At 40.8% G+C, this 18268-nt stretch overlaps 1 protein-coding gene across 4 annotated transcripts in view; it reads left to right on the top strand.

The window, feature by feature from the left end:
- The first annotated feature begins 3990 nt into the window (after positions 1-3990).
- ZNF608 (zinc finger protein 608) overlaps positions 3991-18268 on the top strand; it is a 112891-nt gene continuing 98613 nt past the window's right edge. For 2 of the 4 annotated variants that reach the window (XM_015140666.3, XM_015140667.3), the window contains exons 1-2: positions 6212-6655; positions 7680-8769. In XM_015140666.3, coding sequence (XP_014996152.2) covers positions 7864-8769 — 906 coding nt within the window. In that variant the 5' untranslated portion in view covers positions 6212-6655; positions 7680-7863. Of the gene's footprint in view, positions 4321-6211; positions 6656-7679; positions 8770-18268 lie in introns of those variants that run through there. The other 2 variants (XM_078004481.1, XM_078004484.1) reach the window with 2 other exon arrangements.

The following is an 18268-nucleotide window of genomic DNA, read 5'->3' as shown; positions in this document are numbered from 1 at the left end:
CTAAGTAGATCTCAAGTGTCAATGTTGGCATAAATATAGAAAAGGTAGGCTTAGGAATAGACTCCCTTACAAATACACAAAAACTGGAGAAATAGATATATATTTAGACATGTTCTCATTCTGTTGCCCAGGCTGGAATACAGTGTTACGATGCAGCCTCCAACTCCTGGCCGTTAATGATCCTCCCACCTCAACCTCCAGAGTAGCTAGGACTATAGGCATGTACTACCACACCTGGCTAGGTTTTTAAAAATTTTCTGCAGCTGGGCACAGTAGCTCACACCTGTAATCCCAGCCCATTGGGAGGCTGAGGCGGGAGGATCATGAGGTCAGGAATTCGAGATCAGCCTTATCAACATGGTGAAACCCCGTCTCTACTAAAATACAAAAATTAGCCAAGCGTGGTGGCACACGCCTGTAATTTCAGCTACTCAGGAGGCGGAGGCAGAAGAATCGCTTGAACCCGGGAGGTGGAGGTTGCAGTGAGCTGAGATCATGCCACAGCACTCCAGCCTGGGCGACAGAGCGAGACTCCAGCTCAAAAGGAAAAAAAAAAAAAAGAATTTTCTAGAGACAGGGTTTCACTATGCTAAGCAGGCTGGTCTTGAATTTCTGGCTTCAAGCAATCCTCCAGCCTCAGCCTCCCAAAGTGCTGGGATTACAAGCATGAGGCCTAGCCCAAGAAATAATCTTTGATCTTTAAGAATATACCCTAAATCAGAGGAAATAGGCACCAAAGAAAGATCACCATATTTTCCTGTGTTATTGCTAGAAGCCCCTGGCCTCCTCAGCATCGAGATCTTCTGTCTTTAAAAAAGGAGGAAAGGGACCTTTTGATGACCTTAACAATGATCTATAAGCAGAGTTGATCTTGAGATCCAAGGAGGGGACAGTGGAGGTTGTTGGAGGTGGGATGGTCTTTTTTTTTTTTTTTTTGAGATGGAGTTTTGCTCTTGTTGCCCAGGCTGGAGTGCAATGGCCCGATCTCGGCTTGCTGCAACCTCCGCCTCCTGGGTTCAAGCGATTCTCCTGCCTCAGCCTCCTGAGTAGCTGGGATTACAGACATGCACCACCACGCCCGGCTAATTGTGTATTTTTAGTAGAGACGGGGTTTTCTCCATGTTGGTCAGGCTGGTCTCCCGAACTCAGGTGATCTGCCCACCTCGGCCTCCCAAAGAGCTGGATGATACTTTTTAAATGCCCTTTTACACTATCCTCATGCTTCTTCCACCCTCTGTTCCAAATACTCATTTCCAGACATCTCCTCCTTTCTAACACATCTCTGAGTAGACACTAAGGTGTAAAATTACATAGTGAGCATATTATACAGTAGTGCATTGCTATTATGAAGTATATGCATGTGGATATTAGAATGCAGATAAATAGGTTCCTAGTTACCTTGATGAGAGATTAAGATAACATTTTCGTCTCTATAAATACAGAAAACTCCCCAATTTTGTGAGAAGAGTAGCTCTGATTTTCAAAGCTGGTAGTTAATTGTCTTAGTTTCAGTCACCAATTAGGTGATGGTCCTCTGATGCCTCTTGATTGGCCTCTTTGTCAAACAAAACAAAACAAAACAAACACAAGAAAAGCCAGTCTGACAACACTGGTTTATTCAAAAGTCTCCTGGAAGAACCTGGGAGGAAGGAGGTGGGGGTGGGGTGTAAATGGAGTGTGGAGATGTTGGAATGGAAGGAAATACTTCAATTTGTCAAAATGGTTTGGGTTAAATTATGTGGTCGGGTCAGGCCTAAGCCTTCATCTTTGGCCAGTAGGGTTTCTCAGAAAGGTTTAAGGTTTGGGTTTAAGTGTTGAAGCTAGGGTTAGATTAGATTATTTGATTATTAGGAACCCTAAACTTTGGTTTTAGTTAGACTTCATCTGTGCTGCAGACGCTGTAATTTGTTTTGTATTGGAGGAACTGCAATCTTCTCCAGCTTCACTAGGTCTCATTTTTAAATGTCCCATTCTTTTAAGAACTAACTATTGATTTTTCTAAACTAATATAACATATGGGGTAGGCATGGGCTTCCAAAGGCTGAGATGTAGATGGCACCCCAGGGACACAGGAAGTGCCCAAGAGTGATCTGGTCCTTTGAGAAATCACTCTTTTAAAAGAAGAAAAGTCAAAAAACAGTATGGTGCTGTATTCTTATCAATGGGGCATACACAAATGTAAAATCTGTACATTCAAACATATATAACAAATCTCAAAGCTAAAACGGATCCCTAATTTGCCCATTTTATTTGTTAAAGTACAGCTTTGATTTGAATACAAATTGACTTAGGGAGAGCTAAGGACTATTACAGATTGCATTCCTCTGGTTTATATATCCCAATAAAGGGTGGAAACTGCTGTTTATAACTATTTGCAGCCTCAAATCTAGTTCATTTATGGTAGTGAAACAGCTAATTGGCAATTTTTTATAGACTAAATATACTGAAAGCTCAAACATGAGTCAATAGCCATTATTTAAAATATGTGACATAAATATTTTTATTGATCCACGAAGTCATCACTGAATATTTACATCAGAAGCTGTCTTCTGCTAGCACTCATTCACTTTATATGTGTCCATATGACTCAGTTAAGACACAATCTTAAATTGCAATTGTCATGTGGAAATTACAATTACAGTAGTACAGGATCTTTACAACTTGGGATCATGATGCTTTCAGTTTACAGTACCCTTTGACTTTAAAATGTCCATATTGTAGCTTCTAAAAATAATGAAGGTAACAATAAAAAAATTCAAAATTAAATGTACTCTAAAGGCTTAATATATGTAAATACATTAGCTTAAATATGTTAGCTGTTATAGTAAAACGCTAAACTTGTTATTTCATATTAACCTCTCTTATCCTGTGACCTGAGTCTCATTAACTTGGTTGCTGGCATTTGTCCTACAATAAATTGTAAAATATTTCTGTGTTTGTGGATTGTAGATGTAGCATTCAGAAGATTTATGACACCCGGTTCCCCAGCAGTAGGGTGAAAGATTTGGGGGAAGAGGAATTCTGACCATTCCACAGTTTAAATATGTGTACTGGAACTGTTCAACAGTTAATCTTCCTAGTATATTTAACTTTCACAAGTCAATTTTTAAAAAGATGAGGCTGGCCCGAGGTGTTACTATGATTAGCTAGGACCTTATTTTAATATTTTTTCTTTTTTGGCGTCAATAACACCAGGTGGAAAAGATTTGTTACTAATTCCAGGGAAGAATCATTCACATAGTGTTGGTTAAATGGTCGCCTGCATTCACACTTCAGTGCTTGTAGACCAGAGCCCTGGAAACAAAAGGGTTACTTGTTTCCCCACCATCGCCTTTACCCGCAGATCGATTTTTCTTATTTAATCAGCGAGTAAAAAGAGAGACACAGGGAAGAAAAAGAAAAAAAAAAAAAAAAAAAAAAATTGCAGGAAGGGCAAAGTGGTGGGGGGAGGGTTGAAAGCCAGAAGCTGCAATACAGAAAATCAGTCTTGGGAGTTGGACTGCGGAGTCCTTGGAACAAGGAAGGGAAGCCAGCAAAATGCTCGCAGTCATTTCCACACAGCCAGCCTCCCTTTTCTCCTCGCTACGCGCTAGTGGCTCATTTGGCTTCTCTCTGCCACCGAGCGATCACATACATTATTTCCCCCAAGATAACACAATCAAACTTGTATTTACCGACATCCTCTCCTCGCAGCCTGTTTGAGATTTGTTTTAATAAATAAGTGTTTTATGTGAATGATGTAGTAATTGAAACGGGCGCACCATTTTTTTCCCTTCTTACTGCGGGAGGTTCCTCAACCCCAATCTGGTTGGAAAATAAAACGCTTTGTCTCCACAACCACCCCCCACAGCACCCCCACCCGCTCTCAGTGTGTGTTTTATACGTGTGTATATCTCAACCCCCTACAGTAGCCAAGAGAAAGCAGCTAGCCAATGAGAGAGCCCAGTTTCATAAAAGCTGCTCTCTGATTGGCCCGATGCGAAAGGGCACTGGGAACAAAGAAAAGTCCCTTTCAGGTATAGAGGCTGAGAGCTTCTTTTGCTCCACTCCCCCTGTGTGTGTGTTGTGTTTCAGTCCTGATTTCAGTGTTGCAGAACAAGCTTGTTGTGTGTGTGCACCAGGGGGATTTTTGTTTTGCTTTTCTTAAATTTTAATTTTTGCTTTTATAAAACATACACAGGCCGGTCTGTGACATTTGATGGTCCATCTTCTTTAATAATAAATTTGTTGAAGAGATTATAATTTCCAAAATAAAGCGGCTGCAACCAAACACATTCAATGCAGTTAGAAGGAAAAGGTCAACTCCATCCAATACAGACCGTAAGTACGGTTGCGTGGTGTGTCTCTATATAGCACTTAGCGGGGACTTCATGCAGGGGAATGTGCGAGTTTTATGCATAGAAATGAGGAACTAGTTACAGGGTTTGGCTTTTGCATTTAGAACAACAACCCAAGAAGGGTGAATTTTATTCAGTGGAGGGTGAAGCATTTGTAACTTCACACAAATTAAGCTTGACTGGGCACTCGGGGTAACTTAGAGTAAATTAGCTTTTGGGCTCTAACCCAAAGGAGAATAAAAGTGACACAGTTACATATCCTGGTCTGCAGTGTCAATTCTCTAGCTCACCTTACTCCCTCCCTCTTCTGTCCTAGCTGGGCAGACCCTTCTCCCAAACCGATCCAGGAAAATGGGGGCAAGGGCAGAACAAGCCGATTTCTCTCTCCTGTCAGCTCCCAGTGCCCGATAATTTAAAATTAAACAAGGGAATAGTCACTCATTACGTGTAATGGTTATAATTACCATTCGCCATCTCCTTGAAAAAGCAAGCAACAAAAATACCATTAAGAGAAAAAATAAAAGCCCGACCCAACCCAAACAAACCCCCAAATAGTAACAATGGTGTGTTTATTACAGGACCAGGCTGGTGAGCAAGCAAAAGGTTTTTCTTTGTTTAATACATGAAGTGGGGGTCCCTAAAATCCAAGTAGCTCGGAGGTACCCTTCTCCCTCCCCCAGGCGTCCCCGTCCCTGGCCCCCTGGGAAAGCTGACAAATTGGAGATAAGTTGAAAGGTTTATAAAGTGTTTCTTTAAAACATCTGCTTTGCTCTTGTGCTCATTACATTTCACTCCTTCCGAACTTCGGAGATCCTAGATCTCCGAGAAATGTTTCACATTCATAACTTGTAGCTTCGCCCACTGCGGGGGGGCGGGGGGAGGAGGTTGGGGGAGTGTGTGCAGGGGGAGGGGAGAGACCTACAGCTTTTTTTTTTAAAGACCAGATCAGTATTTTCTTGATACGCTTGTCACCATTTTTGTTCTCACGACAACCAATTGAGCCCTTGATCCTCACGTGATGTGAAAGGCTTGCACTGTAACAAAATCGCTCCTTTTAGATGGTTGGTTGTTACTAACTCGCCCATCCCCCTCTCCCAGCCCCGACATTTCCAGCAAAGCGACTCTCCACTTCCAATCCATCAACAATTCATTACTGCTTTTAGCTTCCAAACGCCAGCTAATTAAAAATACTAAGCCAAGCTCCGGGGCCATCTGACTAAACACAGGAGGGGGTGGGTGAAGGGAGGAGGAGGAGAGAAAAAATAAATAAAAGGGAGACACACCGTTTGCTGCGAGTATCAGAGGGATAAACTCCCGAAAAAGGTCGCCTTAAAAAAAAAAAAAAAAAAAACCAACCAAAAACCTTTTTTTTGACTCTAATTATCGAATTACCACATGACTGATTGACCTGAGCGACAGAGGATTCCACTCCCCTCGGGAACTGTACTAGGAACTCAGTTCCTTTTTCTTAAAACAACGTAAGACAGGAAAACATCACATCCTTTAGGTTTCGAAGACTGAGCCCTTTTTAAACGCCGTTATTTTCCCCACCCCACCGCCCCCCGCCCCGAGCGAATGCTGTTATAACTGGTTTATCAGCTCACTGAATCATCTGCTCCCTCCTCCTCCACACCTTTCTTTTTCTCCTCTTGCCCAGTTTCTCATCCCACCCTTTCTTCCTCCTCCTCCTCCTCCTCCCTCTACTCCCCCCCTCCTTTTCTCTTAAGTTAGTTCAAGAAATCAAATCTGTCAGGACGGGCGGAAAAATGCCACTTCCCGACTAACAGGCGGAATCCAGCCCAGATTTTCAGTCCTTTCTTCTTATTCTTTCTTCCCTTTCACTAATTTATCCCGATGTTAGCACATTCTGTCTCGTTACTAGCGGACGCCTGTAGGTTTGCTACATGGGATCATTACTGATCACGGTGACTCTGAAGTCTGGAACTGAAGGCGGAATGAGAAGTTGGGAAAACTTTTTTCTCTAAACTCTCTGTTTTTTAAAAAACTATTATTCTCGATGCTTGTTAAGAGGAAAAAAAAACCTTTGGTGCTTCTGTTGTGAATGTGAAACATTATTTTCCAGCTGTACAGTGACACATTTTTTTAAGGAGAAAAGGACTGATTCGTTTGCCAAAAGGGGGGTGGGGAGGTGGAATAATGTTATCGAGTGATTATTCTGGCTGAGATGTGTTATTTGGTTTCTTCCTTCTTGATCATTTGGTGTTTAAGTAAAATGAGGCACAGGCTTGTTTGCCGAGTGGAGTGGGAAAGGCATTTTGATTTGCTGGCCTAATTAAAAAATGATAAAGGATTAAAAGGTAAGCAATGTCTGTGTGTGTGTATGTGTGTGTGTATGTATATTTATTTATTTTTTTCTTGACAATCAACTGTTAAAAAGGGGCTGATCCCTTTAAAAACCGTTTTAACTGCTCTTTGTCAAACACACACTCATTTGCGGTCATTGAGGCCACCTTGGCGCAGATCACTTAAAGTGTATGTCTTAATCAGTTTTCCGTACAGTCAGTAGCACCATATTTAACAGAGTGAGCAATTCTGTGACCTAGGAATACGGTAGAATTGTTTAAATGTATTTTTTTTCTCAAAAGGCAGATCTTTAACTTTTTATATAACACTGTCTTTTCTAGAGAGAAATGCTCTTAAAAGACATGTATTTTTTTTTTAAAAAAATCGTATAAGCTGTTGGGGAAAAGAGGATAGGAGGGAGGTATGTGTGTGTGTTGGGGGCAGTTATTGGTTGTTTTTTCTGTTCCTTACTAGGAACAAAAACCAGATCGCCCAGACAATTTGTAAAAAGAAGTACTGAAACCTAAAATTAGAAATAAGGAAATTTTAGCAACATTCTATTCTGAAAACTAGCCTCAGAACTTCCAGGGTCTGGTCTTCTAAATTGCAAGATCTAGGACATGTTTAGGGATGTTGAAAGCTGTGTTCTTCCTTCTTGTCTGAGTGTTCAGGCTGTGTTTCTGGGGTTGAGATATCACATGTGCCAGACAGAAATCCTAAAGTTTAAAAGAGAACACAAAAACCTTTCTGGACTTGAATCAGATCCTTAAGATAATTTAATGCTTTTAAAAAGGTGATTATCCTTGTGTTGTTGATAAAGGGATTTTCTTTTTAGCTACCATAAGATGCTTACTGTCATAGGTTTATTTTTTGGGTTTGGTTATTTTCCTTTAAACCTGATATTGGACTGTGGAGACAATACATGAGCCACCTTACTCTCCATCCTTCCCTGTCCCCTTTACTGATTCCCCAATACTAATCGTTTTTTATTCTGGTAACACCCAGACAAGAAATATTCGACTTTTCCCCCCTTCACAGGAAAAGGTGGACCTGGACTGAGGGTGTAAAATCCCTGGACACATTCGTGAGGCAGGAAAAAGAAGAGGAAGATTAGAAGATTTTTTTTTTTCTTTGAGAGAAAGCCCAGCGGAGATAAACGAATGTCCCCTCATCTCCAAAGGAAAGTTCATCGGATTTTTATTCTAGAGAGCTCATCTTCAGGATGTCAGTGAACATTTCTACTGCAGGAAAAGGTGTGGATCCAAATACAGTTGATACTTATGACAGTGGCGATGATTGGGAAATCGGGGTTGGAAATTTAATAATTGATTTGGACGCTGATTTGGAGAAGGACAGACAGAAATTTGAGATGAATAATTCCACCAACACCACTAGTAGCAGCAACTCCAAGGATTGTGGAGGTCCGGCCTCCAGTGGGGCTGGTGCTACCGCAGCCCTAGCTGATGGCCTAAAATTTGCCTCTGTTCAGGCCTCTGCTCCCCAGGGGAATTCACACAAAGAGACCAGCAAATCAAAAGTGAAAAGGAGTAAAACTTCTAAGGATGCTAATAAATCTCTGCCTTCTGCTGCCTTGTATGGGATTCCCGAGATCAGCAGCACTGGCAAGAGGCAGGAAGTCCAAGGGCGCCCTGGAGAGGCAACTGGCATGAATTCAGCGCTGGGTCAAAGTGTGAGCAGCGGCGGCAGCGGCAACCCAAACAGCAATAGTACCAGCACCAGCACCTCTGCCGCCACCGCGGGGGCAGGCTCCTGTGGGAAAAGCAAAGAGGAGAAGCCAGGTAAAAGCCAGAGCAGCCGAGGCGCCAAGCGGGATAAGGATGCGGGGAAATCCAGGAAGGACAAGCACGACCTGCTTCAGGGCCACCAGAATGGCAGTGGCAGCCAGGCCCCTTCCGGGGGGCACCTCTATGGCTTTGGGGCCAAGAGCAATGGAGGTGGCGCGAGCCCCTTCCACTGCGGGGGCACTGGGAGTGGCAGCGTCGCCGCTGCAGGGGAAGTTAGCAAAAGTGCCCCGGATTCAGGGCTCATGGGAAACTCTATGTTGGTAAAGAAGGAAGAGGAGGAGGAGGAGAGCCACAGGCGAATCAAGAAACTGAAAACTGAGAAGGTAGGATAAAGTCGCCTTCCTAGATGTCCTACTCTTCTCTGTGTGCATTTGTGTGGGTGTGTGGGGGTGTGCCTCTGTGTGCCTTAAACTTATTTATGCTTTGTGGTTCTTTGTGAGATTTCTATGATATGCATCCTTTATATTAAAATTTGATATGGGGGAGCCTACTTGGGTGCAGTGTTTGGCTCTTGCTTCTGCTGTCCTTGCTGCTGCTGCTGCTGCTGCTGCTGCTAGTGATGCTAGTGTTTGGGTTCCCAGGTGGGAGGCCCTGAATGTTCTAAGTACCTTTTGCCCTGTAGATCGGTTCCTCACTAGTCAGCAGGTTGCCGTGTCCTTTTAATAGAAAACCTGCTCATGCACCCTCTTGACTCTTGACCAGGTTTCTTCCTTAAGGGGAACAGTTTTCTCTTTTATTTTATTCATCCTAGTATTGCTGGTAATGTGTCCTTAGGTGTAAGGTTCAAGTTCCCTCCCTGGAGAGGAATGTCGAGGATTCTAATTTACATTCTACCCTCATCCTCCCTCTTTTTTTTTTTTTTTTTTTTTTCCTTACTGTCGACAGAGTAGTACTGTGAAAGGATATCCTTGAATGAGTTCTTGTTATTGGTCCTGAATTAAACCCCAAGCTTGATGTGTTGGGTCGTTGGTTTCATAACTGCAGAAAAACTCCATGGTTGTGGTGGTTGTTAGCACTCTACTCTTGTTCCCTTACCCAGTTCCAGTTCTTAGCTAGAGAGTTAAGAGTGTTATCACTTGGATACCTAGCTTGACTGGGGAGCTGCACGGCAGCTAAGAAGAATAAAGCAGACTTGCTGGACTGATATTCGTGAAATGTGAAAACGTAGCCAAAGGGGATGCAGACGGTTGAGTGAATTGGAATATAGAATTATGTGCTGCATTTGAATGGTGTGGATGGTTGATTTAGACCATTTGGACCCTTCCTCCCATCTTTGTACAAGTCTATAGTTAGACTTGTACATTGCCTTGGAAGAACTGCCCGCCCCGACACCCACCCCATGTTTTGCTGCTTAGTCATAGACCACATTGACTAATGTTTGGGAACAGAAGGTGTTCTGTCCACTAGGCAAGTGGGAAGGAGTTAGGGGTGTGTGTGTGATATTTCTATGAAATTAGTCTTCATATTAATTCTACAGGTTGTGCCTTGCAGAAGCAAGATTTCTGTCATGTGGGTTGTGGCATGGTTGTTTGGGAACATGCTTATTAAATAATTTTGATTTTTTTTTTTTTTGCTATAGTTGGCGATTGGGATTGTAAGTGGTGATAATATATCTTTGGAGAATTATTTCTGTGTAAAATGGTTCACTGCTCCTTAAACTTTTATATTCTTGTTTTTGTGCTCAGGATTTAAGTTGGAGTATAGGAGTAAAGTTTTGATTTTTAAAAGTTGATAGAGGCACATTAAGGTGTAGATAATGCCAAATTTGCAAAAAGCCTCCGAACACTTATAAATTCATATCCTCTTGGTAAGGTACATTGATGAATATAAATGAATTTTTAAAAATTCCAGGTTTTGATTCTTATGTTTAAATGTGTAGTTTCACATTGTTTCTGCTAAAAGACGTTCTGAAATCTTCTTATTACTTAGTACAGTAGGGCATTTACTTTTGTTGCCAATAGTCTTCAAATTGCAGTTCTAATCTGCTTTAACTATCTAGATGAATTGCCCTAATCCAGTGCTCACAATGGCTGTGGTTAAGGAGTCAGAGCCATTTGATTGGATTCACTGGCTGCTTGGAATGTGGGAGGTACTGCCCTTTTGCATTCCCCTTAGCCTTTTAATCTTCCAGCCAAATGTTCACATTCAACAATTTTGTTTAGCTGGCAATCGGAACATTTCAGTATCTCAAAGGCTGCTGTCATGGCAACTGAGATTAGAGCGTGGTGTCGTTTCTCCAGTTTTTGTGTTCTTTTCACTTTCCAGTCACAGAGGAAACTGGGTGAAGAATGGAAGAATTAAATTATTCATATACATGCAACTAACCTTCAGTTACAGCAGTATAAATGTGATAAATATGAATTACATAAATGAAGAGCAAGCAAGTCATGATGGATCTGGGGTGGGGGCGGAAGAAAGCACATTGCAATTTAGATTCACTTCTGGTCCTGTACCAGAGGAAGCCGTGCCACCAATCTTAGCCACTGGAGTTGGCACAGGGGCCCCTCAGAGGCTTGGATCCAGGGGCTTGGATCCTGTAGTGTTGGCCATTCTCTGTCAAGTTGGGCGTTGGCTCAGGATCTCAAACATTATTCCTTAAGGCTTTCCTCCCCACCCCCACCTCATCCTGAGAACGACTTCTCTTAAGAATGCTTTCATCCTTGGCACACAGAAATGGCACTCCCTTGTATGAATGCCACACAGGAAAGTAACTCTAATTCCACTAACTAGTGGTTGCATCAAATTAGGCATCCATTTAGAAAATGCTTCCTACTGATGTGAGAATACCTATTCAGGAAGTAAAGATTTAGTAGGACAAGAAGCTTCACCTGAAAAAATATTTCAACACCGAGGTTTTTTTGACATTTTATACAACGTTTTAATTTCCTTCAACCTTGCTTGATTATCTGGGTTTGTGAAGAGTAAGTGCCTGGAGAGTGAAGATTATTAATTTTCAGCAATCAGATGTGGCTTGTGAGGGGCCACGTGTGAAAACCAAAGGGGAGTGTATGTGTGTGTGCATATGTATATATTCTTTTTCTGGTTGGAAGGTTCACAGGAGATTCATAAGACTTGCTGTCACCGGTTAATTTTTACAGCATGCTTAAATGTCTATTTTTGGTCTGTTTATTCTGTTTCTTCACTACACAAAGTCATGTAAAACATGATAAATTGGACCTTATGAAACCTAATTAAATCAATGAGTGTTCTACTCCTTTATGTGGAAACCACAAGTATGTTGTAAAAGTCGCCACTCCCTTAATACGTGAACAAAATCAAAACATGCCATAATTCTAAGATGTTTGAGCTATATTTCTGTAGCCCATTTTGTGGTTAAGCCACCAGTGACATGTCTGAATAAGTAGATTTGACGGGTTGACTTTGGTTGTTAAAACCTGCCTCTCCACCTTCCCCTTCTTTCTTGTGAAGCAAAATAGCCTTGCATTGAAGCTCTTCTTTATGTATCCTCCTGGCCATCTCACAGTTTTGACTTCTCAGATAGGGAGGCATTCAGCTGGGCTTTATAAACAAACAGTTTATATATCAAGTTGATGGATTTATTTGATTTCTGGAAAATTCAAAAATATATACAAAAACTCAAAAATCCTAAAAGTGGCTGATACTTAAACAGAAGTGAAAGGCACAGGAGGTCATGTAGTTGTGTCTCAATACCTATTCAGGGAAGAGAATTATTTCTGTAATATCATATTGCTTTCATTAAGATGGCCCTGGTCATAAAGGTGGTGTCTACAAATGGACCTGTCCATAAAGGATATCATTCATTTTATTTTATTCTTTTGTAGAGGCCTTTTTATACTTCACTAGGGAATTCTGGCACATTTTCTAAGTGAGTGTGAGCAGTTTAAGAACATATTTTGATTAATGAGTTTTGTGAACGTTATTCTGTTTTTTTTTTTTTTTCAAATATAGTGTCCCATGTGAATTCTGCCTAGAGTTTAGTGTATCTACTGTGAAATAAAAGGGCAGAAAGGTCACTTGCTTTAATTAAAGAACAGAGTCCATTGTTGTTGGACAGCTGTTTTGAAAGCTACATAAGGGATTTAGCTGTTAAAAACGTTGGTAACTAAGGGTGGCTTCCAATCAGCATTGATCCAGCTCCTTACTTTTCTATAGCTCTCCTTACAGGGTGACAGGGCTTTTTGAGGTAGGGAGGGGCTGCCCTTTCCCCAAGAATGCTTGGAACTTAGGTATTTTTGTGATCAGACCCATCACTGAATTCTGACTTTGGTGTGTGAAATCCTTTTGCTTTGCTGGAGAGAGAAGCAATATGCATAACTGATCAAGATTGTCCTATAGGAGATAAATAATGTTTTGCAACTTTTAATAACTTTGCAAATAGTCTGTAGAAAACGGTGGGGGGAGGGATTGATAGTCCAAATGTCATGAGGTTAAGAATGCTCTTCAAGTGAAATTGCTTGGCTGCAAGATGGTTTTAATTAGACTGTTATAAAGACTTATTTTTCCTAAGCAGCTTTTTATAGTTAGTAAATGAAATGTATGCCGAAAGTGCTAAGCAGAAATCTCCCTAACCACAGAGGTGTTCAATAACCAGATTCAAACAACATGGAAAGTACCATCTGTTCTTGGTTTTCAGCATGAAAAAGAGAGATTGAATGGCTGAGATTTGCTCCAATTTTGACAGTGTCTGCGTGCGCGCGTGTATTTTTTTTAATTTAAAAAAGTTCACCTGGTACTTCATAGAAACTTGAAATTGCAGTAATATGAGCAACACTGTGAAAACACGTGTTCCTACATTTATTTTAACCAGTTCCACTTTTATTTAAAAGATTTCCAGAAGCCCAGCCATTGAACACTTTATAATGGTTATACAGTTCCTGCAGGCAATCACAATGAGCGGTCAGCTTTTCCAAAGATCTGACTATTTAGTCAGTACCTGAATTATTCTGTCAATTTTCCCCCTGGAGGCAAGGAGGAGAAAAGGCTCTCACGCCAACTCCGGTCAGCGTTTATCAGTTAATCTAATTGTGTGTGATATTGCTGTGGACTGGTGTTTAGGATACATAGACCTTGCTCTTGTTCAGAGCTGTAATCTAGGATTGTTGATAGTGAGGAAAATATCCTTTTAAGGAAGGGTAACTTTTGAGTCCTTGACTTTTAGACACTAAGAATCTTGGTTCTGGGTTTAGTTAGAGCCCTGGGTAAAACATTATCCGGCCTTTGTTTGAGGTCTTTTATTGAAGCTAATGACTGGGCTTGTGCCTCCCTGAGATAAATGACATTATCTCTGAGTGGCCTGACAGGAAACAGACATGCTAATGGTGAAGCTGCGGGGAGGATCTGCTTGGGTTCTGACAAAAGAGTCGAGAAAGGGACCCCTGGTTGTGGTCATTAACACATAATGCATTCTTGCTCTTCCTAAGAGGCCCTTGATAATTGGAAAGCTATTTTAGCCACAAGCACTTAAATCATAAATCTACTACTCCTAGTTCTTTGCATTCTTAAAAGTAGCAAAGTAATGTGTTTTTTGTTAACAAGTGTGTGATCTTGTTTTTTAATGTGGTGGCAGTTCTAGGCTGCCTGGGTAATGACGTGTGGGGGAGCTGCACATTGAATTGTTTTTATCAGCTGAGATCCTTCTTTGTCTTTCAGCATTGCTCAGCCATCTCTCTACTTTAATAAAGTGAAAAAGTGGGTACAGAGCTGAAAATAAGTCATTTTTATGCTTGAAGATGTCTTGTGGGAGGGGCATAAAATCTGTTTCATAAGATTTTGTGCAATGATTTGAATGTGATGAAGTCTGACTTTTGGAGTGTATGTTTTCAAAAGTCATGAGTATAATTGAGTTTCAGTGCAGTTTAAACTCTGTCTTCTTGAACGAAGATAATTGCCATGTTGAACACACTCTAGAGGTGTAGAAGAGATGGCAGGATCATGTTATTCTATTCTCTAATATTAAGCACTGGAAGTTTTTCATAGTAACTTCTGCAGCGCAACATAGTTTTGATTGCCAGCACTCTGAACTTGCCAGCGATCTGAACATCAAGGGTTTTGCTTGAATACAAAATAGTTTATTCCTGAATTACTTGTATTACATTCCTGTGTCATACGGAAGTCAGAACTAAGGAAATACTGGACTCTCCTTGTTAGCAACATCTTAGGGAAAATAACCCTTCTTCACTAGGATTCTTGTTGATAAATGATCATAATACTCTCCTCTCCTAATGCAGTCATTGAAGATTAAAGGGTTGGAAAACAGGCGAGCTCCTTGCCTCAGTGATGACTTAGGTTGTCATTAGAGAGTAAGTAATATGTGTATGATATTGGTGCCCTGTAACTGGTGTTTCATAGGTGTGTGTATATAAATGTTGTAACTGCATATACAGATGTTGGATTGGGAGTATTTAGTTAGTATGAGCTTTATTCTCTAAAAAATGGTCACTGTTGGTTTTACGTTCAACTGTGCTGCAGAGTATATGGACCTCTGCCTCTGTGTCTAATTCTTTCTCCCAACTGCAGTTTCACTAGTGACTACTTGCTCCCTGTCTTAAGTTCTTTTTAATTTAAGCTCAAGGTTTTGGCAATGGGAACAAAGCCTTTGCAACTGAATGAAAGGTTGTTAAACTATTCATAGTTGATTGACCAGCAGTTGGGCTGTTTGTAATGTTATTTTGAGAGCTCAAAGGATATGCAAGAGGGTGAGACTTGGCACTTTGCTCCTAAAGCTGAATTTTGCATATTTGCTAAATTTTGCTTAGAAATACCTTTGGGAATGTAGTAGAAAAGATGATGGGTTTTGCCTTAAGAACTGAAATGATCACAAAGCAAATACTTGTATTTTGCTAGGTCACTAGGCTTTGAACCACAGGGATCCCATCTGGTATTCAGAAGGCTTTTCTCCCCAGTGAAACTAAATGAAAACTTAAAGGTCTAATATATACCTTTTTATATAATATATATAATTGTAATAGAGAACACAAAGGAAAGGGTGTTTCGGTTAGAACAAATAGGTTTGAAATGATGAACAAATACTTCTGTGGGTTTTTCAAAGCCACTCTCTCTTCTTTCTCATCTCCACCCCCCGACCTAGTTTGATTATTATTCACTGTGACTATTCCAGCCCAACCACTGAGCTTTCTGCCTCCAGGGAAGCCTCATTGTCAGCTAGCACCTTAAGAAAAATGTGTCTACAGGGACATTTAGGCATATTCCAATAATGCCACATGAATGTAGCTTTTACAGTTTAAAAAGCAAGTAAAAATATATGGATTATATTTTGTGTTGTACATAATGATTTCAGAAAGCAGATATTTAGGTTGTGGAATTGGCTTATTATGTTAACCAGAGAGCAGATGGCATGGTGCCACAGACGAATAATTTTACTTAAAGGGACTTTTAAGGTTTTGATGTGTTTTCTTTTCCTCTTATTTCCCTGATGGCTTCTTTTTATTGAAGGGTAACTTAAGGAGACCTGGTAGCAATTTTACTGCCTTCCCCTGACAGTTTGAAATAATAGCTTGGTCTTTGGTTGCGCTGATCTTCTACCAGTCAACTCGATTCTGGTTTTTGTCATGTGGCAGAGAATTTTTAAAAAAGTGTTTGTAGTATGTTTTAAGAAGTGGACTCTTTTATATGCCTCAATTAGCAACAGACGACAAAGTTCCAATTGGTCACACTTTCATAAACTCCTGGAAGTCACTGTTTGTCCTTTTGATTAAAGAAAACTCCTGGTTTAGTTTCTTAGGAAAGCACATCTGGCCCTCTGGCCGCTTTCGGTACACCTTTTTGTCCTTCGCATTAGTCACTGAAGGTTCAAAGATTGTGTCTAAGTTGTTCCTAGTTAGGTTAGAAAATTTTCCCCACGCTGGAGGAAATGTACTTTTTAAAAAAAAAAAAAATTTTTAAACTACACTCATCATATGTTTGAATTCAGCTGGCATAAAAGTACCTTTTGTTTTTGTGCCTAGATTTTACAGTTTTATCCATTCTTCACCTCAAACATCATCAGGATGAGTTGGAAAGCATCTTCTAACTTTTTTTTTTCCGAAGTGTGCATAGCCAGGCCAGATTACTTCTGGATTTCCTGTCACTTCCTTGACTGATTTTATGGATGGCTCATGTTAAAAACAACAAAAATGTTTGAACTGGAAGGGTTGAAGCCTTGGGTTTTCATTCTTCATGGAGAACTGTTTATTTGTGTGTGGTTCACCACAGTACATGGATAATACTATCAAATCTGTGCTTTATTATAGGCTTATGACTAGCACAGCAGCACTGTAGTTATGTGTTCCCGTGCTTTAGTTATTTGCCAGTTCTTTTGTGATGGAAATGAAATTAGAGCTGAATCTTTGCAGCGAAGGGGAAAATAGGCACAACAAATAGAAACTATCCCTTGAGCCAGTTAAGAAGTAAGCAGTGGTGATTAAACATCTTTTTTTTCAAAATAATTGAAACACAGAGGAAGCTACTTCCATTTAGCTTCTGTGAAGATGTGTGGAAGATGAGCTCAACACTTTTGAGAAGTGGAGGCTGCAACTAGATTTTATCCCCCTATATCGTTTGACATCTTCAGTAATTGAAAAGCGATTCGTATTCCCAAATCTTTAAACTTCTCTGAAGGTGTAATTTGAGTTAAGTAATATTGTTTGTTTCTGCTCCCAAAAGGGAGCAACATGATGTTAAAACAGAGCAATTGAGCCTCTCCGCATCCAACTCCATTTGGTCAATTGTCTCCATTTACATTCCTTGCCCAAATCTTTCAACAGCCTTTCCCATGATGCCGCAGCAGATGCCAGACACTGAAGTAGAAAGCGAGCAGCTGTTTCTAAACATTACTCCATTGCTGTATTATCCTCCACAATCTGCTTTCTTTTGCTCTTCCCTTCCCCCATTCTTAAAATAAAGAAGCCTTCTCTCCCTTTGACTTTTGCATCCTCCAGTTTATCAGTGTGCAGGTTTTCTATCTTATCATTCGCACTTCAGCAGGTCCGTTTATTGTTTTCGCTATGGGAGCAGATGGAGGGTCCTGGGCTCTTGGGGGCGTGGCCGCTGGCACCTCGGGCCCGGGGCTGCGCGCTCCCGACGGGGCGGCGGGGGCGTGCAGCCGGGGACGCGCCCTTCTTCCCGCCGGGGACCCGTTTATGGCCCTGAGCGCTGTAAATCTGTCAGCTCTTCACGACGCCCTCACCTCTTTCTTCATTTGCTCCAGCTTCTAGTTTGACAACGTTCCCCTGAGGCAGAATTCTAATCTGCTTCCAATTAGTTGCAAAATGTGACTGAAATTTCCACATTATGACTGCTGTTTTACTTGCACGCACACATCTAGAAACAAATTAATGCTCTTGAATATTTATTTTTTGAGCCCTTGGATTTACTTTAAGAGGAAGAGTTTCCAACTGTTTGGAATGACTTCCAGGGTTTGCATTTTTTCCCGAAAGCCGAATATACTGAGTACATTAAAACAAAACAAAGCAACTATGTTGCCCCCCATCACTTAATAAGCCTTTTCCATCTTTTCAAGATTTCCCAAAATGTATTGCATATGTTTAAGTAATGCAAATAAATTTTGTAGTATTTCTAAAATAAACAAAACAAGGATGTTTGGCTAAGGAAGGGTCCCTATGCAGTGTTTTAATAAAAGAGAAATATACACACACATTTCCTTCTAAATATAGCTTAAGTATACTTTGGCCAAAACACAAAGACTTTTGTTCCACACTTTTAAATTCTTTCATTCAATATTCAAAAGCTGTAAAGCCAAATAAACGAATTGGGTGATTAATTGGCTTGGCACAAATCTAACGGCAGCATTAAAGAAGTTACTGTGGGCATTAATGTGTACCC

This window comes from Macaca mulatta, chromosome 6, assembly GCF_049350105.2.
Source record: "Macaca mulatta isolate MMU2019108-1 chromosome 6, T2T-MMU8v2.0, whole genome shotgun sequence".
Lineage (NCBI taxonomy): Eukaryota > Metazoa > Chordata > Mammalia > Primates > Cercopithecidae > Macaca > Macaca mulatta.
The sequence above is the reverse complement of the archived record's forward strand: the minus strand, read 5'-3'. Positions and strand labels throughout refer to the sequence as shown.